Source organism: Gopherus flavomarginatus, chromosome 3 (genome assembly GCF_025201925.1).
Source record: "Gopherus flavomarginatus isolate rGopFla2 chromosome 3, rGopFla2.mat.asm, whole genome shotgun sequence".
Taxonomy (NCBI): Eukaryota; Metazoa; Chordata; order Testudines; family Testudinidae; genus Gopherus; species Gopherus flavomarginatus.
Window position 1 is genome coordinate 87,268,474 of NC_066619.1, and position 25,096 is coordinate 87,293,569.

Sequence of the window (25,096 nt, forward strand, 5' to 3'; positions counted from 1 at the left end):
CCTTCAGTGAAGTGGCTTTGGATTTACAGTATTGTGAGATCAGAATTTGAACCATAGATCTTCAGTATATTTCAAATCCTATATTTACCTCTTCTTGATGCATACCATTTTACATACCTAGGATGCCTTATCTTTACATTACCACAATAAGGCAACCATATAGAGGCATGAATATATTGTTTTCAAAACAAAATCCTGAAATTGTATTCCATTCACTGTGACACATCCCTTCTATCTGTACATTGTATTGCTTCACAGCATACGTGAAAGGGAAAAAAATGATTTGCTTTTCACATTACAAAATTGTCTTTTCAAAGAAAACCTATCAGTTAAAACAATTTTACCTACTTTAACATATTGTGTTGGAAATAAGCTTTTAAAAAGGCTTGGTCTGTGATTCAGTATACAAAAATATCTTTTTCCTTAAAGTCTGTTCTTTACTAGGTACAAGTACATTAGAGAAATGCAGGAACAGCTGTATAATGATACTTTTTTCCCCTTATTTCTAACTCAGGGCCAGATTTGGAAACATTTTAGAATATGTAATTATCGCAATGAAGATAATTCCTCCTCAGCACAGGTAATATTTGTAGAAAAATGTGCCGAGCTGACTCATTATAGAACCTGTTTGCGCTGTTGTTAGAAATAATGAGCTATATACTTCACTGCAGCCAAATTTCACTTGGTGTAGGGGAGTGGTTCTCAAAGAATTGGTTACAGCCCCCTGATTCTGCTTCACCTGGCCCTATGCCTGTGAGATCAGCCTAAGTGCTGCTTTAACTAATGCCCTTGGTTTAAGGTCCTCGAGGGTCTACACTGCAGTAGAGGATTGGTGTGGTATAGCTTAGCTCCACCGTGCCTCTTAGGGTATGTCTACACTGCAATCAAACAGATGTGTCAGTTGACTTGGGCTTTGGGTAGTGGGGCATTGTAGATGTTCGGGCTCGGTCAGGAGTCCAGGCTCCAGGACACTCCATCCCGAGCATCTACACTGCAATTGTATAGCCTCAGAGCCCAAGCCCTGCAAGCCAGAGTCTGCCGATACGAGCCAGCTGTGGGTGTTTTATTGCAGTGCAGACAGGCTTACACTGGGGTTTGGGTTGAGTGGCTAATGGTATCTCTGACTCCTTCTAGTGTTCGTTGGGATTCCCTCCAAGATCTCTTTCCACTTGGCTTCCCAAGAAGTCAGTTTGACTCCAGCCTTCATCACTCATGTATCTTTATTTGGCATTCAGCAGTACATCATCTCAGTTTATGCCAGCAGAGAGGGTCCTCACTGCAAGGGAAATTTTCAGCTAGCTGTTACCACACTGAATCGCTGTTTAGGTGATGCAAAGGAGACACGGCACAAACTAGACTCTAATATTTTTCTTGTCCTTTATTAACACAGTTTCCTGTGTTGCACTATATTTTGCTTTGTGACCGATATAGAAATAAACTACCTGTTAGGATAACATAAGAGATTTTGGAGCTGTGATAATTATGAAAGGACTTATAGAAAGGCCTGACCAGTCATTTCTTTTCCATATTAGCATGCTTTCTTCTTCTTTTTTTTCCTTTTGTGGATATTAAAGTAGAACCATGCCAAAATGCTGTTTGATACAGGAAAAAGCCTGCACTGAAAATAGGGTTTCAGTTACTGAAGACAGGGTAATGTGATTCTGTGATTGTTTGAAGCAGGGTCAGTATAAGTAATGCTATGCTCCATGTGGGTCAAGTGAAAGCACCATGCTTTCTTTTGGCCTCTTTCCTGGGATTCAGTAATCCCTGAAAAAGGGGTAAGGATTTGGCAGGTGGTAATCCTCTTCCTCTGTTGTACATACTACACAGAGCCAGCGCTTGCATTTAGGTGGCTTAGGAAATCGCTTAGGGCGCCAGCATTATTAGGGGGTGGCATTTTGCCGGATGGGGTGGCAGGCGTCTCCGGTGGAGCTGCTGCAGTGCTGCCTGCAGAGGGTCGGCTGCTCACGCAGTTGCGGTGAACCTCCCGCAGGCACAACTGCGGCAGCTCCACCGGAGCCGCGGGAGCAGCTGACCATCCGCAGGCAGGACTGCGGAGCCGGGGGACCAGCGTGTGGGGTGGCGAAATGGCCGTGCGCCTAGGGCGCTCAAACCCCTAGCACCGGTCCTGATACTACATCCATAGATTGTATCAAGGCAGATCATGCCTACCATCAATTAGTGATTTGTTTTGTCCTAGAATGAAAATCATTGTATAATGTTTTTGTGTGTAAGATGTATTTGTATTTTAAAAAGTGCTTTCTCTCACAGGGGGAAATTCACTGTGTGCAAAGCCAGAATGAGGCCTGGACAACACTTATTGTGAGGACTTAAGTGGTACATGAATAAGCCTTCTGCTGCTGCTCTGCGCAGGAGTGAAATACACCCTCACAGCCTTTCCTCCCATGTAGCACTGCACTGCAAAGTTTTTCTCAAAATCACTTCAGTATAATCAAATGATGACACCATAAACACAAGATAATGCGTCAAATTCTCTGCTGGTGTAAATGGTCAAAACTCCATTGGGATCTTTGAAGCTCCATATATCTAAAGCTGCAGAGAATTTGACCCTATGGCTGATGGTGAAAGAGAAGTTCTTATTGATGAAATGGGTGTTTTGTAATTGGCCATTATTTATATATTTTGACTTATTTTTCCAGTTGTGTGTCCCTGGAGCTCATTATAGCACAAATAATGCCAGGAGATATTAGCAAATATTGTCTTTGTTTTTAAGTTTTCCACACTGTGAACACTTCTCTTTCAGAACTCAGCAAGCCCACACCAACATCCTCCTGAAGTCTGAAAAGGTTTGCATTTCTAAAAATGCCATTCTCTCCTACTTGGTCCTATCAAATATTGTGTGGGGGTTTTTACTGCGGCTCCTGAGTGAAGTCTGATTTTTACCAGTCATGCTAGAAGATGAACCTAAAGATTATCAAGCTTTCATAGTACTAGAAGGAAAATATCTACTGATCTTTTTTTTTTAATTTGTGGCCAAGTCCCTGATGCTTTACAAAGTGCTTTTCTCTATGTACATAAATAGAAGTACTCACATGCATAAAGTTAAGCACATGCATAACTCTTTGCTGGATCATGGCCTAAGTTGTTATATAGCTTTATCTCTCAAGACATACCTAAAAAGAGGATATTTAAAAAATGTAGTAAAAATATCACATTCCTAGTTATAGGCAGTGATGACTGACCTTCTGTTCTGTACGAACACAAGGTTCCTTATCAAAAATATGAATCTGCTATATTTATAGATTTTGCCATACAACTGATGGATAGGGATTAAAAAGAGAGAGAAAATTAAAACACCTCTCCATGTCCCTTTTTATTTTCTCCAGTGTTCTTTTATTGCAAGTAATTTAGTTTTAGTTCTCTCAGCTCCTTACAACTCCACATCAATCTGCACCTTTTCCAGTATTTCTCAAGGCATCTACTGGGTCCTGTAGGTTTAGGAGAAACCTCTTAGTTTATTGCTTATATATATATATATATATATATATATATATATATATATATATATATTTAGCACAATACATATTTGATAATGAACTGCATATGCGGTTCTTATCTAATTTACAGTGGTGTGAGACTGGACTCTGGATATGGATCAGCAATTGAGATTTTTTAAAGTGAAGCATGTGCCACACACAGAATCTTCAGTCCACAAGATAAGGTAGCTGTTTTTCTTTATTTGCACTCTCAAATTACAAATTGATGTATTAGAGTATGAATGGAACACTGGAGTATTTGGATTATAGTAAAGTATTTGATGGTGTTTCTGGCAAAAATATAACTTCAAAAATTAATTGAAATTGTTTTGGTTAGGATATGAAATGGAAAAGGTGGAATAATAATAAATGGTGATATGTCATGTTTTAGGGATGAGTCTAGCATGGAACCTTAAGGACAGGTAATAGTGTCGGTCATATTTAAAATCTTAATTAACAATTCTGAAGGAATAAACAACATATTAATTGAATTGGTAAATAATATTAAACTGGGAAGATTTTAGAATACTAATAAAAGCAGTAAAATATCTCACATCCATAGGCATTCTCCACTCCTCACCTCCTTTTTCATCTAGAGGTTATTTTTTTCTCATTTAACAGTACTTTATGCTTTCAGCCTGCACAAACCATATGTGAAATTCATTTTAGTGGCTTGGAGGTTTTCAAAGTAAAGCAAATTAGGCTTACTATGGATTGTATTTAAATATACACCTCACATACAAGTGATAACTAGGAGCTGCTACATGTAAATCAACAGAGTTACAACACGAGAGAACTGGAATATGTGAAAGGAGAATAAAGATCATTCTCCTTTTGATTTGACTGAAGTATGATAACTAGGGCCAAAATCCTGCAAGGGATTCATCATTGTGGAAACTTAAATTGTCGTGGAATCCCACTGACTTCAGAGGAACTCCCAATGTTTGTAAGGATTTGTGCTGGCATATTTCATTACTGGATCAGAGGCTAGCAGAAGTGATTAACTTTCACAGAAAATATGGTTGCTTTATTACCAGATCCCAAGATGTGTTGCATGTGTATAATTCCCATTGAATTCAATGAGTATTAGTGACTGCACTTTAAAAGTTTTGTTTGTTTTGAAATATTCTATTGATCTGAGAGTTATTCCATATGTTTAAAATGGGGAATATAGCTGGAACACGTAATCTCTTCCAAAATGCACAACACTCTTTAAATATGATCATTGTAATTATGTTGAGTGCATAGGTCCTAAATTTTCGTATACAAACATAGGTCCAAATTCTGATTACACTGATGTAAATCTGGTTTCAATCAATTGGCTTCAATAGGGTCACTCTGGGTTTATTTTATTTAAATGAGCAGAATTAGGCCAATTCTTTCCATTTAGGCATCTATCCTGCAGTTAATAACACATGGCCTGACTGATGGGGTTCTGAACAGATGCAGCAGTTTACCAACTGTCTCAGTTTCATAATCAGAGTCCTAGATTGTACATTTTTGATGCAGGAAACTTTAATTCTTGTCTCTAAAACACCTCAGAAAATTTTTATTTAGTACAAAAAAAAGATGTTGTTTTTGGATAATTTTCCACACAAACTGACAAATTTGCTTTCACAGTCAAATATCCCAATGAAAAAGTTGTTTTAAACAAAGTTCAATTTAATAAGGGCAAAAAAAAATAAAGTACTTTGAATGGAAACTGTTAAAAAACTTCTATAATTATCTGGAAGCTCTTGTGGAAGAGAGAGAAAGGACATCTACAACATCATTGATTATGCATTACAAAATATTTTGACTTTTTACAGAGAAATACTTATATTAATCCTAACAAAATGTGCACCAACATCCCTGTTTATATTTCAGCTGAAAAATAAATGAAAAACATAATGAAAATATATTGAATTTCAAAACATAATGGGATAGTATAAGAAGAGTGACAATTTAATAATCCAGTGAGAAGTTATAAGGCAGTCTTATTTAATAGGAAATGACATTCCAAGCAGTTACAAAATTAGTCTACCTACATGATGGAGGGAACCTTTTAATATCGACTTAAAAATATATCTCTTCAATATCAGGGAATTAAAATATCATTTTACTTTTAAATCACATTCATTTTTAGTTCAGTTCATATGGTCATAAACTTACTGTGCTCTCTTTCAAGGTCTCGCCGTTTTACTATCTTACCACTTATTACCATTTTTAATGCTTCCAGTCTGCATTACAGGGATTTATATATTGTATTAAACTTTCATGCTGCCTCACAAAATGAACACAGTATACATTTGTCTTTAAATGCTGGTGATGTTTTTCATGCCAATAAACTCATTCTTCATAACAGTGTAACTGTACTCTGATAAATAGCTAAGATAAATAATGTTATCCCCTATTCATATTAAAAATGTCTCCAATCTGCATGTTAACTTACAGAAAATACATTTAAAAAGAGATATGTAAACTAAGTTACCAAGCAGGTACTATTGAACAACAAGATCCACAGGTTTCAGATTCTATTGATACTTTATTGTTCATTCTACATGTTCCTGCTAGGTATGATTTGGCTCTGATATAGACTAGTGGTTGCCTTTTAAGTTTTCCCAAAGACAGACAGATAACTTTATCTCATGCCTATAGTATGTCCCTCTACTTTCCTATATTTACCATAGAAAATACTTTGAATACTTCAGATACAGTGGTTATCTATGTGCAAAATACTTGTTTATCTAAGATAGTCAGCAAGTTAAGAGCTACCACTGTGTACATTTAAAGTGAATAACTAGTATTTGATCAGAAATGTGTGCATTTTCCCATCAAATTACAATTATATTTTGTTCTACTGGTGATTGATATTCCATCTTTCACCACTGAGATCAGACACCAAGCAACCTACCATAAGGTCACAATTTGAAAACTACAAAAATATGGGCTTGACCCAACAACCATTGAGCTCAATGGAAGGACTCTTACTGCTTTCAAAGGGCATTGATCTGTTCCTATTTCAGTTAAAAAATTAGGAGTCAGATTCAATACTAAGCCTCCTCTCTCTCTGTACTGTGGCTCTCATGCAGGCAACATAACCCAAAAGTGGATGGCACTAGCTGAAAAGGAGGCATAGACAGGACAGCAGGGAAAGGACTGATTCAGATGGTCTCTGGAAGCAACAAAGGAGCTAGGTGTTGGCCCTTGGTCCCCCCCACTATCTCCCAGGCCAATTCCAAAGACCAGGCAGTTCCTTCATTTCACTACATTACAGGCTAATAAAACAACTAGTGGTTGTTTTTCACACATTTTCCTACACCTGTCAGCATGGTTCAAAATTAAGTTGACCACCTAGTAAAGCGAAGGAAAAAAATTTAAAATGGAAAATCCTTTTTTAAGGATACCTCACAATATTACTAAAATACAAAATGATGCATTTATAATGTAATGTGTGATCATTTGCATGATTATTTTTGCAAAGATGAATTTATATCTTAATGAATGCATCATCATAATACTTTACTGCATAAGAGTTGCAGGGCAACAGATACCAAATGAGGCAAGACCTTTAAACTACAGAATGGGTGGCCATGGTAAATTAAACTCAGTATCTCAATCTCAGACCTAATGAAAGTGGGGAAAGAGAGAAGGAGAAAGAAATAATGGGCCAGATTTTGAGCCCTTTCCACATATTCCACCTACTTATGATTTAGATTGATATTGATGGTGGCCTTTAAGTTTTCCTATTTCTCCTAAATATACTATGCCTTTCCCCCTTATATTTAACTATAGGAAACAGTTTTGGATACTCTTTGTCAGTATGCATTATGATACAGTCTTTAGTTACATGATTGCATGTCTTTTATAATAGTTTTTCTGTGTATAATTTCAGAGAGTTTTAATAAATTAAACTGAAAAACCAGAAATTCCACCATGCAGCTTTGTATTAACATCCACATTGGTTTTCAGGAGGGTTGGAACCTTTAGATCCACTATACAGACCTCTGCTACTTGAGCAAATGGAGTCACAGACAGCAATAATATGTTCTCATCATCCTGCATGTGGACAAGCACTAGAGAGGGATGGGACACGCACTTGGCCGGTGGGTGTCATAGGTATTTGCTGACAGCAGATGAATTGTGATGCTCAGAAATCTTGGTTTCCATTCTAGATTCTAGGAGGGAGTGTACTCTAGTGGACACAGCCCTTTCTGCCCCATCTAAGTCCTGTCTTTTCCTTACTCCTGGCTACTTATCCCAGTTCTGTTCTGCTTGCCAACTTTGTCCCAATCCCCTCTCTTCAAGTTTCTCTTCCCAGTCCCAGTCTCCTTTCCCAGCCAGTTCCAGTCCTACCTCTGCCACCTCATCCAATCTCAATCTCTCTCTCTCTCTCTCTCTCTCACATCCTCACCACAGTCCCTGCAATCTCTGGCTCCTAGGCCTAGCCTCTTTACCCAGCCAATCCTAGTTCCCCTCCACTTCTCCACACACCTTCTTGTCAGCTGTGTCTCACTTCATTGTCACCTCCATTCTCCCCAACACTGGTAATTAGTCCCAGTCTCCTTTTTCAGCCAATTCCAGTCTCCCCTGTACTCTCCAGCCTCTCATCAGACCTGTGTTCCCCCACAGCCAACTTGCTCCCAGTCCCCGCCCCTGTATCTGACATTGGCTCTTAGTCTCCTTCCCCAGTAAGTCAATGTCTCCTTGCCCAGCCAGTCCTGGTTTCTCTCCCTACTCCAGTCTCAGTCTCACCAGATTCCTTGTCCAATCTACTCCTTTCTCTTTCCCTTGTCTGGCTTTTGTGCCCTCTGCATTTGAATTAAACAGCTTGCTCTTCCATGCTGCCTGGGTGCCATTAAGAGCAGAGGAGACAGAGAGGCTCTTTACTCTCAGTTCCAGTATCTGGTGCAGAACAGCAGGGAACAGCCATTACAGGAAAAGTCCATGTTTGTCCCTGTAGCCCTGGGCTGTGAGGGGATGGAACATGCTCAACCATTCTGTGGGCATGGCACATGCACAGTCTGCTCACAAGTAGGAGCTGAAAGGCTGGAGCATACCTAGCACAGAGAGAATATTTAGGGAATTTAGCTGCTACAATAGAATAAGCCCCTATTCAGCATGTGCTAATAGCAATTTTTCAAAAGCTTTTAATTTGGTCACATTATTGGTAGATTTCCTCAGAGTTGGCAAAAGGCATCTTCCTGACAAAAAAGCTACCTCCTGCCAAATGTTAAGTCTAGGGGCACTAGAGCAGTTCAAAGAAAAGGCACTAGAATTTTTTAACATTGGCCAAAAAAAAGTATGTTTTCCCTGGTTCTTGGAAATGGCTGTACCGTTTTGGCTGAAATTATTAAAAAAAAAAAAAAAAGAAATCAGCCTCAGGCAGATATCTGCATGGAAAATTTCAGCCTGAATGGTTAACATTTGAAAGGTTATAAGCAACTAAAACAAGGTTTTATAATGGGAATACCTAATCATGATCCAGAATGTTTGTTTTACAAAGCAGCTTTAAGTAGTAGTATCCACATTTTCCAACCCTGCCTATACTTGCCAGCAAAAGAATACAGGGCGGTGGGGGAGCAGATAGGTTGCTGTGAATTAATATGCATGTCTCATGATTTCCATTCATTTCAGAGCACCTTCCAAATGTCATTTGAAGGCAGCATATGGACCTAAGATAGAATGACCACCATTAAAATATGTATGAGTTTTGCTAAGTGAAATGGTGCTTATGTTTAATTCCAGGGAGGCCTAGGTATCACTGGGATGTAGAAAATGACAGAGATTCCAAAAGTTAATGAAGCTTAAGAGTAATAGGGTGATGAATGATTTAAAAGTCACATGGCTCAATAATGGTTTAAATCCACAGCCCATGGTAGAGGGGAAGTGTAAACAGGAGTGCAGCTATTGTGCTAGGGTGCCTCTGCACAGCTCCTCTGTACAGCATCTGCTACTTAGCCCTTTATGAATGGAAGATGGATCAGTGACTTTAACTTCATCTTTCCTGCCTCTTCTCCTCTACTTTGGGAGGGCTCATTACAGCATCAGAACTATCCTGTGGACTGCTATTGCACCCAAACCTCTGCACACATGCACAAATAAATAGGTTCCCATGCAAAATCTGTTAACCCAATATTGAGGGCTGAGCAGAGAATGGCTGAAAACTTTGACCTGAGTTTTTAACAGTGGCACACAGAAGTCTAGTTGATGATTCCCACTGAAATCAGTGAGATTAATGCCCCATATATATTCTTGATGATACAGGGGAAAGAATGTATTGGGGAAAGAGCTCAATATAAATGATAGATTTTTATTGCATAAAAGTTGAAATGGGTACTAACAATATCCTGAAGCAGCTGTCACAGTCTTTAACTTTTTTTTGTTTGAATGCTGTCTCCTTCAAGCACCCCTTAGCCAGCATTTGGGGTCAAAGGTGTGATCCAAATACATAAAACATAATGTTATAAACAAGGCTACAATAGTTGTTTTACAATGTGACATGCTAGTCATGTTTAACTGATCCATGTAAAGCATGAGAAACTTCCTAACTGTAAGAACAGTAGGACAACAGAATGAACTGACTAGGGAGGTTGTGGAAGCTCCTTCACTGGAGGTTTTCAAAAGGAAGCTGGATAGCCATTGGTCTTGGATGGTTTAGAGACAACAAATCCTGCATCTCAGCAGGAGGCTAGAATAGATGACCCTTGTGGTCACTTCTAACCCTGTGGTTCTACGATTCTATGACATGGCAGTACAAATGCTGTCTGTGAGTTGACATTAGTTTAGTTGGAAGGTGCATGTTGAAATTCTCAAAAGTAGCATACTGTCAGTATTTAACGTTGTGGGGAGGGGAATAAACCAGATTATTCTGCATATGCAGAACTCAGCTGTGCTTCTATAAGAAGGCTCTGCTGCTTACTTGATTGTACTAAATCTGCACTGACTTTATGGTATACTGAAGGACAAGGCTTTAGATAACTGGAATGAACTGTGCAGTGTGACTGACACAGCAAATATTGTTTTTCTGCTAATAGATACACTCTCCTCTGTTTACGTCTTGTAGCTTCAGGGTTTTATTTTTAATTGTATTTCAACTTTCCCCCGCAACATGCACTGTTCTCTCTTGTCTCTCTTTGATCTTCTCATTTTCAGACATCTGGTTTTTAAATAGCTGCTATTATGACTAAAGTCAGCATATTGCTCCATCAGCCCCTGGCAGTACTGGTACCACAACCAACTGCATATCTTCTTCTACTACCTCTCTGGAGACTGATTGTGCTAGGTCTGCAACCTGTTCATACTGTAGGCCTGAAATCTGAAAGTCTGTGCATGTCTCCAGAACAAGGTTTAAACATTAACATCACAATATGCTAGTGTTTCATCAAACGCACATTCTTTCTTCATGTAGGCTTTATTCAATGCCAGATGTGTGTGAATAATACAGAAACTGTGGATATGCAGTTATGCATCCTGTATCGTTGAATATTGTTTAACAAATTAGACCATCTATCTCAAGAATTTAACAGTATTGCAAAGATGATTTGTATTATTAAATATAGTTCATTTTCCCTCTTATTTATAACTGGTGTAAGTACAGGCCTCTTGAAGATATACATTTATGCATATTCAGTCTGGAGTATGTGAATGAAACTCCCATAGAAAGTTCTAGGCCAATTCAATGGTAATATATATTCTATTATAATTTATAGGTCAGGGAAAAGTTGGTCAGAAAACAATGTCCATGGGTATAATAGTGTAACTTTCACTTACTTGGCTTTCAGATGTTGTACAAACTGTGTGTAACTCCAGTGCTAGGTATTCAGTTAGACTGTGAGCTCTCCTGGGCATGGATTGGCTGTTCATCTGTTTGAACAAAGCCCAACACATGGAGCTCACTCTGATACTAACTCAGAGATTCTGAATGCTACTGTAATATAAATGAATAGTGATAGGCATACTAAACAAGTCCAATATGCCCCCATTAACTTATGAATCACCATCTCCAACACTCCCAGGGCCAAGTGAGTTTAAGCAAAGTGGGCATTGCTCCTGTTGGGTCAGATTCCTATTTCACATTACTGTGAATCAAGAGTAATGTTATTGAAGTCAATAGAGTTATACTAATGTGACAGCAATGTGAGATCAGAATTAGGCCAAATGGGAGGAGTTATGCCTATTTATACCAGAGGCAGAATACGGTCCTCAGTGAATACAAAATTGGTGTAATTTATCCTTGTTTTGGACATGTAATGAATATCATATCAATGAAATTTACACTATTTTGCCACTTAAAGTAATTTATTCATCATCTAATTATCATTTTAAGTCCAAATTAATTGTGGCTTCAGATGATTATGTACATAACATTGTAGCTGAAAAATTGAGGGCAGCTTGAGGACTGTCTGAAAATTTGTGACTCGATTTTTCAGTGTGTGCACCTACTACTCTTGTTAAGTCAATGATAGCTGCATATGCTTAGCACCTATGATAATCAGTCAGTTGGGGCCTTGAACTTTATGTTGATGACTGCTCTGACTCTTTTGGTTCTTCTCTGACTTCCTTGTTCACCTTAATTTCCCTGCATTAACACTCCCGTTCACGTTAGCTACAATCGTAATCCCCTAAACCTCGTTTTTACCAACAAGAGTTATTCATAGATCAAAGCAGTCTCAGAATATTACTTGACTCTTTATTTTCTTTCGCCTTATATCTGTGTTCTTGCAAGATCTAAACTTAGGGTTTACATCACCTGTCATTTAGACTCCAGTATATCAAGAGTAGTGCCAGTAAAGTAAAGTAATATGGTTATAAAAGCGATCAGTTTACAGCCTTGCTGAAAATATATTCCCTAGGTACATCATTCTTTATTAGTATCAGTCTGGAAGTGGCTGGCAGGAAGGCCTAAACTTACATAGACTTCTGTTTCACCGCTGAAGTAAGGGGAAAAAAAGAGGCTGGTGCACTTGGCAATAGCCAATGTGGAGGAGTATTCTTGTCAGACATTACAAAGTAGTTTTTTCACCAGACCCTACAGAAGTAATGAATAGTAGCCATGGAAACTACATTGAAACTTAACAAATTTTCATGCATGTAAACAAATTTTTCATGCATGTAATATGTATTTCAGTTCTAAAGCTAGCAAATGAAAATGATCTGTATGCAATATCTTTTATTAAATGCAATAAATAAATCAGTTCAGACCATCTGACCATTATCAACCCTTGCAAGCTGTGTTTTGGCTTTAGTTCAGGAGTTCTTACTAAATTTTGGGTTAAAATGAATAGCAACCCCGGATCCTCAATATTTGCGAGGTTTGATAAGCTATAGAGAACAAGGCAGTGTCAGGTTTCTTTCCTAGAAAAATTCCCCACAGCTGCTGTACAATAAATGTATGATTACCCATAAATGTATTTACAGTAATTGGCTCATTTCTTTTCAGTCAATGCATTGTATGAGACAAACCATTTTTGTCTTACAATATTGTATTTTTGAATAATAGCTTATGTATATTCAGCTATCTGTGTAAGTGTCTAATATATAGAGAGACAGACAAGATATAAATATAATACAATGCAGAATATATAGGTGTATATACTTAATGAGCATGGTTGGGAATGTCACATATAGAGCATTGTGCATGTAGCACATTGTGCAGCTATCAAAGTAAAGCTCTTATTAGATCTTCTAAATAGAATAAAATAGCATTGCTGAATATTCTCAGTGGTTTCTACAGGGGAAGGGTACCTAATGGATAATGTAATCAGCAGACACAGACATTTAAAAGGCAGCTGATACGCCTGTCCAAAGCCAATGTGATTTTTCTTCCGCTAAAGCAGTGGTCCCCAAACAGTAGAATGCACCCCTTAGGAGGGTGTGGAGGAGCATCAAATGACGCAGAGGGGCCCGGGTTCCGCTCTTGGCTAGGGATGCAAACACATACCATTACAGGTAAGGGGGGGAGTGAGAGGAAATGTTTGGGCACCACTGCACTAAAGGGATATGGTTTCTACAGAGCTGAGGTCCAAGTTTCTGAGCCAGATGGGGCTCAGTTTTCTGTAGAAGTAACATGCTGTGAGGAATCAGGGCCTGCAACAGAGCAAGTCTCCAGGTAATCTAACTAGTGCAGTTTCTAAATATGCAGTGGAGTTCTGACAGTAATAGACAGCGAGTGGAACAAAGCCATCCAGTATTATCATTTCTGACTCCACCTAAATGACAATAACTAGCATGGGTGGAATGCCCGTTCAGCCTGGATGCAGTAATTAACCTACGTATCAAGACTTACAACTACCAGACCAAACGCTTCCATTAAAAAAATGGTTCTCCGAGCTCCTGCCCACTCTAGTCTCCACATTATCAGTCCCTTCCTCATTGCTTGAACCCATGCTTGACCAAGTCTGTCCCCACTTTTCCAATATGAAGAAGAATCAATACAGGGCATCTTGCTGATGCCAATACTGCAGGGAACCAGGACACTTTAGCAGGCCATTTTGATGCAAAATCCAAGCTGCAACTGGGTCAGGAAACACCAATTCCCAGTCCTGATAGTAGGCTGAATTGGCACACTTCCCCCTCCCACTCAGGCCACTCCAACACTTATCTACTAATATCCAGGTAATAGCAGATCAGCATCCATCTCTCCCTCTCTAGCTCTGGCATTCTGTGATGCCTGACATGAGTATAGAGGCAGTAGTGGACTTGAGTGTCTAAGGCATCTGGAGTTCATCTGAGCACACAATACCCCCACCCAGCATAAGGACTCTCTTGAGTTACTGAAGTCCATAGATGGGTCACTCGGGACCAGTCACCCACCAGACAACCCTTCCAGGCCAGCAAGAAGTCCTCCAGCTTGTGCTAATTTATATACCGTATTCACAAGTTGTCCTTGGCCCATGCATCTGCTGGTAGTTAGGCACAGTATGCTTTGACTCCTCATCTTGCTGACAATCCTGTTTCCGGAGAGCTGACCTGGAACCCACAATCCTTTGCAGTTTACTCGGTCCTCCAGAGAATTCAGAGATGTGAAGAGAGGATCCAAAGGCAATGTGGCAACCCTCATGACCTCCTCAATGGCTCCAGGAATTCCTGTTTAGATATCAACACTATGCTGATGTGTTTGCCAAAAAGCCAATATCCTATCACCTCATCACAGCTATGACTGCCTCTTTCATCTTCAGCAGGGAGCAGAGGTTCCCTTCATCTACATTTTCTCCCTCTCCAAAACCTGAACAACAGGCACACTGGAGCGCCTCAAGGGAATTACCCTGCACACACGTGCTGTAATTGTTTTTTTTTTTGGGGGGGGGGGGAAATCTTATTTTTTATTCAGCAAAAACTATTTGCTGAATTTGACCTGAACTACAGTTTTGTTGAATTTACTATTTGATTAAAAATGTTGCTCAACAAACATACATGACAGTGAAAACAAGTTTTTAGCCCTCATACATGGATGCGTGTATGTGTGTGCATATATCTATCTATAGCTATATATAAAAAAGGCTGATTGATCACAGTTAACTCACATGATTAACTCAAAAAAGTAATCACAATAAAAACTAATGATTAATCGCACTATTACACAAAAGAATATTAATTAAAATTTATTAAATATTTTGGATTTTTTGTACATTTTCAAATGTATTGATTTCTATTACAACTCAGAATACAAAATGTACAGTGCTCACTTTATATTATTTTATTAGAAATATTTGCACTGTAAAAAATATCAACAAAAGAAATCGTATTTTTCAATTCACCTCATACAGGTATTGTAGTGCAAGCTCTTTATCATGAAAATGTAACTTGCAAATGTAGATTTTTTTCTGTTTTGCTACATAACTGCACTCAGAAACAAAACAATGTAGAACTTCAGAGCCTACAAGTCCTCTCGGTCCTACTACTTGTTCAGCCAATCGCTCAGACAAACAAGTTTGTTTACATTTACGGGATATACTGCTGACTGGTTCTTATTTACAGCACCAGAAAGTGAGAACAGACATGCACATGGCACTTTTGTAGCTGGAGTTGCAAGATATTTATATGTCAGATATGCTAAACATTCATGCTCCTTCATGCTTTGACCACCATTCCAGAGAATATGCTTCCATGCTGATGATGCTTGTTAAAAAAAAAGAAGTCATGATTAAATTTGTGACTGAACTCCTTGCGGAAGAATTGTATGTCCCCTTTTCTCTTTTATACACGTTCTGCCATATATTTCATTTTATAGCAGTCTCGGATGATGACCCAGCACATGTTCTTTTTAAGAACACTTTCTCAGCAGATTCAACAAAACACAAAGTAGGTACTGTGGCAAATTGCCAGTACTGTTATGCTGGGTCTCACACTTTCTCTTCTTTGGGGAAGGTTCAGGGCGCCATTGCTTGCCTCTGAACCGGTATTTTAATTACCCCACTAGTGTTCTTGAGGAGGGGAGTGGAGAGGGAGGGACCTGGGCCCGTCCTCTTCTCCAGGTCCCAACCCAGGGGCCCTGAGGTTTGTGGTGAACCACTTGAACTAGCGGTTCCTTCCCCTGGGCTACTTCCCTCTCCTGCCCTTCAGCTTGTGAAGGGGCTTCTTGCCCTCCTTCTACACAAGCCAGGTGCCCCTTACCTAGGGTTTCTTTTGGATTCTCAGCCCACCACAGCACTCCTCCAAACTTTCCTTTTGTCTCTCTTCAAAAGTGTTCTCCTCTCCAACTCCTTCAAACTGCTCTCTGCTCCAACCAAACCTTCCTGCTCCAACTCCCACACTGTCTGACTGAAGCAGGGGGTTTTTATCACATGACTGACTGCTAGTGCTCTAATTGGCTTCAGGTACTCTAACTGGCTTCAGGTGCTCTAGTTAATCTATAGCAAACCTTCCTCCCCTTGCAGGGAATAAGGCTCCCTGCTAACACTCTCCTGCTGCCCTCTGGCCATGCTGTATCACATTACCAATGTGAGATTCTAAAAATAGCTACAGTATTCAATCCAAGGTTTAAGAATCTGAAATGCCATCCCAAATTTGAGAGGATCAAGGCATGGATCATGCTTTCAAAAGTCTTAAAAGACTCTGATGCTTAAACTACAGAACCAAAGCCACCAAAATAGAAAATCAACCTTCTGCTGGTAGCATCTGACTCAGGTGATGAAAATGAACATGCGTCGTTCTGCTCTGTTTTGGATTGTTATTGAGCGTAACCCATTATCAGCATGGATGCATGTCTTTTGGAATGGTGGTTGATGCAGGAAGGGACACATGAATCTTTAGCGCATCTGGCACATAAATATCTTGTGACGCCTACTACAACAGTGCCATGCAAACACCTGTTCTCCCTTTCAGGTACCATTGTAAACAAGAAGTGGGCAGCATTAACTCCTGCAAATGTAAACAAACTTGTTTGAGCAATTGGCTGAAGTAGGACTGAATGGACTTGTAGGCTCTAAAGTTTTCCATTGTTTTATTTTTGAATGCAGTTATTTTTTGTACATAACTCTACATTTTTAAGTTCAACTTTCATGATAGAGATTGCACTACAGTACTTGTAGTAGGCGAATTGAAAAAATACTAGTTCTTTTGGTTTTTATAGTGCAAATACTTGTAATAAAATAAAGTGAGCACTGTATACTTTGTAGTCTGTGTTGTAATTGAAATCAATATATTTGAAAATGTAGAAAACATCCAGAATATTTAAATAAATGGTATTCTATTGTTTAAGAGTTCAATTATTTTTTTTAATTGCTTGACAGCCCCAGTATATATAGTTATGTAATTTTGCATGTCATATTATTGTGGGTGTCTATCCCACACAGAAAAACAATACAAATAAATGACTAAGTCCAATCCTGCTTTCAGAATTCTCATTGAATTCAATGAAAACTTGGCACAAGTAAGGAGTTCAGTATCAAGCAGGCTGTAGCCACATGTTTGCTGTAACTAGATGTTTCTGTGTGGCACATTGCATTTTCTCAGTTGTAGTGTTACTCATTTTGGTTGCAGACATGCAGTATGCTAAGTGTGTCTAGCGAAGATTATGTGATTTGAGTGAATTCATCTCCTGGCAGATATGGTCAGCACCTCTTAGGAGAATGTCTTAAAAATTATTCTTTGTTTAAATTTAGAAGATAATGAAAAAAACAGACTCAAGACTGTACATTTGGTAAAAAAGAACTACTACTAATAGACAATACAAATAATTATTCCTTAGATGTAGATAATTATTTCTTTAGTCTTTCATACATAGTATTAGTATTTTTTTAAGTGAGAGAGCTGTCTTAGACTCATCAGTCTTCCTCTAGTTTTAATGCTACACATTTCTTGATAGGAGTAGGAATTATTAGTGATCCTCCTTTTCTTGTTTGCATCTAAAAGATGCTCATGATCACAGTAAGGGTTTCAGATATACAAGCCACGTCTCAAAGAGTGTTAGTCTACATAATTTCTCCTCTTTTTCTAAGCAACAAATACCAGCATAGCATAGTTAGGAAAAGACTTGCTTGCACTTCTTGTGTGTGTTTTAAGTCAGTCCTTCAGCTAAAACTAGAACAGATATCGATTCTCAATTTATATTTTGCAATATAAATGGAGAATGAACACATGTCCTGTATAGTAATTGAGCTGGAGAGGGATTTAACATCCAAAATATTGATTAGAATCTGCTTACATATGCACCATTGATTGTGAACTGCAGTTAATCCCCTTATCTGAAACACTGTGGTTTCGTTCTGTATGAAGTTGAGACTCACATTCTAGTAATTGTCTAACAGTGATTTCATGTTGCTTCTACATCAAACACACACACGCTTTGCAAACTCAAGGTACCATTGTTTCTGGCATCCATCTTAATGTAGCACTTTGTTTTGTTTTTGACATAGTAATTGGATTTAATGTGATTTTATTCAACACCTAGAAATATAAAACGGGTTCTCAGGTCAAAGCTTCATGCTGCTCAAGCTAAAGCAGGACTGGCAGGTGTCAGTACCTATCCCTGTAAATAGTAGCTAGTGAGCTGTGAGCCATTTATCAAGTCTGTCTGCAAAGTTAGGTTAGAACTTGGGGAATATAAGGAGTCAGAGAATACAGCAAATTACGCCATGGCAATCTGATGAAATATTTGTGAGATAAAAAGTGCCAGCTCAGTACTAATCTGGTACATATAATAGACCCAGAGACACACATTCTGGAATGTGTTTCCTCAAACAAAAGGCCAATTCAGATATTTTTTCCAGTGTTGGTTCTTGGTGATGGTTTTCAGTAAGCGGTGTTCAGTACATTAACCTGAACATGATGTTTTTCCCTGACAGATAATTGTGATGATCAGCTGGTGTCTGCCTTGCCTCAGTCTTCATTCAGCAGTTCATCAGAGCTGTCTAGCAGTCATAGTCCTGGCTTTGCAAGGCTTAATCGAAGAGATGGTGAGTCTATTTTCTATTGATTTCTGCTTAAATTTCCTCATTTTTTCCAAAGCATTTTATTATATAGAAAAAAGTAAATGAGGGTCAGTGAGTATTTTCAACTTTATCTTGCACAGAATGTTGAAATGATAAAGGGTGAGCACATTTAAAAAAAATGTTTAAAGTTTTAGGAAACATAGGATTTTTATCACTGGGAGTTAGACCATTGTGTCATATACAAGTGTCGAGAAGAGCTGTGGACATAGCTGCATACATACTACTGGAGGAGTTGTAATATTTTCATTTAATACTAATAGTAGATGAAGCTGAATTGATTCAGAAAATCTATTTGGATAAGCATCCAAATGTTTGGATACTCGAATTCATGAAATTGGACTGGAAATCTCTCAAGAAAAGGCTTTGTCATTCGTTTTCTAGTATCTCTGTTTCTATCATTAACTTCAGTGGTGCCAGGATTACATTCCATAACAACATTTCCAACACACGTGTTTTCATTCCTGGAAGATAAAAGGAAGTGCAAAGGTGTATATATACCAATATGGGGGCAAATGGATAACCATTGGTAATATATGTTACCTGGTTGGGAATATGGGTAATTGCAAGAAGTCATTGAAAAATCTATAATATTGTCATGAAAAGATTTATGAAAATTTATTTTGTTTTGTGGAAATTCAAAATTTTGATGAAAATTCAAATTTTTAATTTCTTTGACCATTTAATAATGGCACCATGTGCATTCACCTAACTTACACTGGAAGCTAATGACAAAAAGTGCAACTACTGATATTTCGGGCCTTTTTTTTCTTTTTTAGTGAAGGACAGCAAGCAGTTGCACTTTAGGTGAGCATGCAATCGTGCATCTACATTTGCATGCAAAATACTAGGAATTATGCAAGCAAATGTAGGTGTGCAAATATGTACTGAACTTTGGTCTCTTGTAATGACAGCGTGTCCTTTATATCTACCCAATTTCCATACCTAATTCTTATATATGTTTTCCATATCAGATAGGTTAATTTCTGGAATTAAAGTATTTAACTGGATTTTATGGTACATCTTATTGTTTAATTAAAATACAGTTAAAATTAGAATTTTTTTTAGAAAAAACTTTGCTGAATTATTGCTGGAAGATTTATTTAATTTAGGTTGTAACAGAGGATTCTGAAAATATTTTCTTTAACTGCCATGTAACTTACTACAGTATAATGTTAAGTGATCTATTGTGTCATGAAAAGGGAATTGTCTGAGAGAAGAGAAATTTTTGTAATTACCATAAACATATTTTCTGTTGCTAACAACAAAAATCTATTAAAATACTTTGTGTGAAGGACAACTATTCTGAAGCTTTCTGACAGTATCTGTGACATGATGTGAATTCTTTGTCTAGAAAGAAAAATGAGTTAGACAATTCATTCAAGGACATATCACTGTTGACATTGTGTACTAATTGCATATTAGTAATGACTAATTACACTCAAAAGCCAAATTAAAAAATAAATGTAAGTATTTAGGGCATTGAAGAGGGAAAAACTTTGAAATACCAAGAAATTGCAGTAATCAGCCTCATTAGACATGTATCCAGGAAATCAGTCATTCTTGTCAATAATGCACTCAAGGCGATTTTTCTTTTTTCCTCTGTGCCAAGGTGGTTCTTGATCTTACCATCAAAGTGCTACTGATGAGGGAGAACAAAAACCTTCAGAAAAGATTTTAAGCAGCAGTAAAGTGGAATGATGGAAAGTGGAGTTATTGGTAAACAAAAGCCCATTGGCAGAAGTTGCTAAAAATATTTCTTTTTATAATTACTTTGTGGGGCCCAAACTCTTAGCTAAGCTAAAAATATAAGTGGACAACAGAATTTTGTATTGTTTCTGGATGAGATTGCCTCAGACTTAGGACTAGACCTGGACTGCACTCATGTGCAAGTCTAAAGATGAAGTAAGAGCCCATGTTACACCCCTCTGTGATGTACCTGAACCTTGGGACCAGGTGCATAAGAGTAAGCAAACTGTTTACTGTCTCCCTGGAGCAGATGGGCAAGCAATGGGCAGAGTAGCTGATCCAGTTTGGGGCAGGAGGTAGGAATTTTCTGCTGGTCTGTGCCTGTAGTAAATTACTACTCCAGCAGCAAGGAATAAGTGGGGAAGAAACTGTGGCCCGGCCGTGTGCCTCTCTGAGTCTTCCAGGGCTATACCTGGGCGGTACCTAAAATCACAATCTAGCCCTTAGTAATACATCATTATTTCAGACACTGAAAAAAATTCTGGTTATAAGAGGTACTCAAATGCATTCAACTCACCCTATCTATTTAAAGAGAATTTGCATATATTGATAAGTATGTAAGATAAGAAGTAATAATACTTGATACTTCCAGAGAGCTTTCTATCCTTGGATCCCCATGGTACATTGGAACTCCTGTTGCACTCTGAAATTATTTGTAGTGAAGTAGAATGAATGTCCCAAATTACTTCATTACAACAATGTGTAAATTGTAAATTTGATTAGTGTGAACCTCCGCTTAGAATAAAGTTGTTAAAATAAAATGACTTCATTATAAGAGGGATCGACTGTATTCTGAAGTGTTCCTAAGGTTGCTTACGTTAGGACCTTCTTTGCATTTTTTTGTGAGAAGATGGCAGGATTGTCTCAGTAAGGTGCACTCCCAAAAAATGTTAATTCATTTAGCTATATCTCTTAAACTATGAAATCTTTCAGCATCATAGTAGAATGCATTATTACTTTTTAAATTGCCTTTGCCTTCCTACTCCCTAATGTGCTCAGGCATTAGTAATGATCATAGCTTTATCTCTGGCATCTTTCTATTACACATACATCCAAAGCAGTGGGTTATCTAATTAGAAGATTGCTAGCTCTCTGCCTGCTCGTTCTTTACCTCTGAGGGTCACAGTACCCAGCAGGATACAGATCTGAATGTCTTATTCATCCATCATGCTCAGACATTTTGTTTATGTAGTAGTTCATGACCAGACAGCTTGGTTAGCCACCTTTTCATGGCATAATCCAACTCTTCCTGGACATGGAGGGGAAAAAAAATCTGAAAATGCCCTCTAGCCTTCTATAAATTAGCTTTAATTTATGTTTCCTTTTCGAGTGCTGTAGGGATTCAGTATCAAGGCTGGGCCACTAGTGAATATATTTTTTTCCCACTAACAGGTTCACAGTTTATAGATCAGGATTTGACTTTTTTTTTTAAACTTCGATGTGTACTTTTCAATGAACATTTCTGTAATGCTGTGTAGGTGAACATATGAGGAAGATAATTTAATCAGGAAATATAAGTATATATTCAGGAATGTGCGTGTTTGCAGACAAATTAGTATATTCACACCGGAAATGTTTGCCAAGCCAACCAGTACAGACTGGCCTTTTGGAGTTAGGAGTGAAGGGACTGGGAATCAGAGAGACTAGGAGAATGAGAAAGCCATTGATTTTTAAAAGGCAGCAACTCTGAATGGACAACATTCAGGGGAGATTAGATGGGATAAAAGAGTGGAAACTGAAGCACCTGAGAAGTCTCTTTAACTAGGGACATTTTGTACATGTTCCAGCCCGAGAACATGCAGGAAGTGTTTGTAGTTTGGCTAAGTACTGAGGCAGGGATCAATGCTTGGGGACAGTCATCTGTGATACAGCAGGGCCAGGGAGCAGTGAGACAGTGGTCATATGGAGTCCCAGGAAGTGGGCTCAACCAGAGGTTCTGGAAGAGGAGCTGGAAGAGGGGCTGCAAGCTGGTGCATTGCAGACAGATATGAGCCAGGGCATCCCTCACACCACAAAAAGGACAGACAGTGGGAAGAGGGGTGAACCGTGCCAGGTACACGCCCATGCTCACTGCTCCATGAAGGAGCCGCCAGCTAATGTCCCTGGCGGGCTATAGGATGGAATAGAAACTGGCCCACCGGGGTCGCTCACCCTCTGTGGCTGGTTGAAGGTCCCGCCACTTGGTATCAGGGCGGGACACGAGGGTGAGGAAATGAAGAGTGTGGAGCACAAGCATGTAAAGATGGTCCCGTGGCATGGTTTGGAAGTGAACAGTCTGCAAAGCATCTGGGTCAGGGCACAAAGGCGTGGGAGCCGAGAGGGTTCATGGGGCAGGGGCCTGACAGTGAGATCCGGAGGGCCTGGGGTGAGGTGCAGGCGGGGGATACTCTGTCACAGGACCCACTTGAGGAAAGACTGAGAAGTGGGCAATAAGGCTGTCTCCACCTCCTGAAGTATTCTCCAGGTGGTGCCAAGGGCAGAGAGCTCCATGCACCAGCCAAGTGCATAGGGATCCACCCAGTCCCCGCCGGTCGTAGTCCAGGAGGTCTCCGATCCTGAGGTGGGAGAATGGTAGAGGGGAGATATACAAGACCTAGGTTAATTAAGGTGTGGACTAGGGAAAGTTCTACAGATTAATTGGAGTACCTGTTGTCAATTAAGGCTCTGTCAGGAACCTAATAAAAAAACCCTGCTTCAGGCAGAGAGTGTGTGCGAGGAAGGAGAGAGGACTGGAGTTTGGATGTGTGTTGCTGAGAATTGAAAGACCAGAGAAGCAGAGGAAAGGAGACACTGACCCATCAGGGAAGGGAGATTCCCTCCCCCAGCGTCAAGGATCAAGTGTAATCCTACCCAAGGGGGAATAGGGTAAGAAACCTGCAGGGCTTGAGAGGGGCTGGGGCTCACAGTGAGGAACAAACCCACCTCTTCCCCACTTCCCTCCTCTACCACTTTCCCAAGCCACTAGCTGGACTCTCGGCGCCCCGGGGGCAAGAGGTGGTGTCCTAGTTCCCACCACCAATAAATAGTAACAGAAGAAAAGACAAAAGACAAATAAATACACTGATTTTGTAAACAAATAGGTTGACAGTCCTCAGAAGATAATTAAAATTGGCTTACTTTTTCAATTTTATTAGCATGCAAATAAAATTCATCAAGACTGATATCTCACACTGATACAAGCTGTAAGAAAATGAAGGTAGAATGAAAATGATGCAATCTGATGGAAATAAATTAACAGCAAATCTAAGTTGATCCAGCTAACAGCAAAGCTTGTATCTCTGTGACTTACCTGACCTGAATAGGTGAAATAAAAACAAAAAGGTGATATAATTCTTTAATATTTGGATTGAATACATGAATGCTACAATGACTAATACATAATAGAGGCACAGGATGATGCATATTAATTCATTGAGAGTGAGACATTCCTATGCCACTTACCGCCACCCCCCCCCCCCCCCCCGCAAATACTGGACTGATTAGTTCGTCAAAATAGAATAATCACCAATGATTTTTCAGAAGACTAACCTCCAACAGGCTTTAGTTTCATAATATAGCTTCAGTGTCTATATGCGAAATATTTTAAATATGCTCAGGGTGACATGGAAGCAAGTACTAGAGGCCAGATATGTAATTTTGACTCAGTTAAAGTCAATGGGAGTTTTGCAAATGTGTAAATAATGGGAAAAATCATTCACAAATGTGAACTGAAACTTAATAGCACGTCCTATTATTTGCACCCTTTTTTATATTCTCTTCATAATCATTTCTGGAAACAAAGTTTTGTTCCTACAACTATCCCTGAAACATAACGTTCAACTCCACAGCCAAAATCCATTGAGTAACTTAAAATGTGTTTCAGCTGGAACAGATTAGTTTAGAATTTTATTTGTGAGGTTAGTACAGGAGGATAAATGACAGTTCATAGAAGAAGAGGAGAGTCAGGGCTATACAGAGAGCTAGTTTATTACCTGCTTGTGCCAATTTCATAGCAGTTGTAAAGGGCAAGACTCTTCCAACCAGCAAATTCTGTGAAAGGCAGATGATAAGTTTAAGGTGGGCACTTCGGCTCACTGTAGGAATGGAGTGAAGGAGGTTCCTTATGAACAAGGACCAAGGAGTTTGCCTCAAAGGTAGCAGCATCTGCCTATACAGCAACTGGTAGAACTCCATTCATCCACAAATCTACATCTTTCAGGTGGGGCTTGTTACCTTCGAAATCCTTTGGGGCTGTTTCTCCACCTACAGCTTGATTTCACAGAATGAGAAGAGAGCTGGGAGCAGGGCATGTGGGATCTGTAGGAGGGTTGCTGTCAGTAAAGGTAGATTACTCAAATTTCGATAAAAATGAACACGAAAGGACCATGAATAAGATCAAATCAAAATAAATTTTCAAATATGAATGAAAGTTGTTTATGCTATTGCTTGAGCTGTACTCTA

At 39.0% G+C, this 25,096-nt stretch overlaps 1 protein-coding gene across 1 annotated transcript in view; it reads left to right on the plus strand.

The window, feature by feature from the left end:
• Positions 1–25,096, plus strand: part of CNTNAP4 (contactin associated protein family member 4) — a 290,556-nt gene that overhangs the window by 29,144 nt on the left and 236,316 nt on the right. Inside the window, exon 2 of the mRNA XM_050946065.1 lies at positions 18,764–18,874. Coding sequence (XP_050802022.1) covers positions 18,764–18,874 — 111 coding nt within the window. The remainder of the gene's footprint in view (positions 1–18,763; positions 18,875–25,096) is intronic.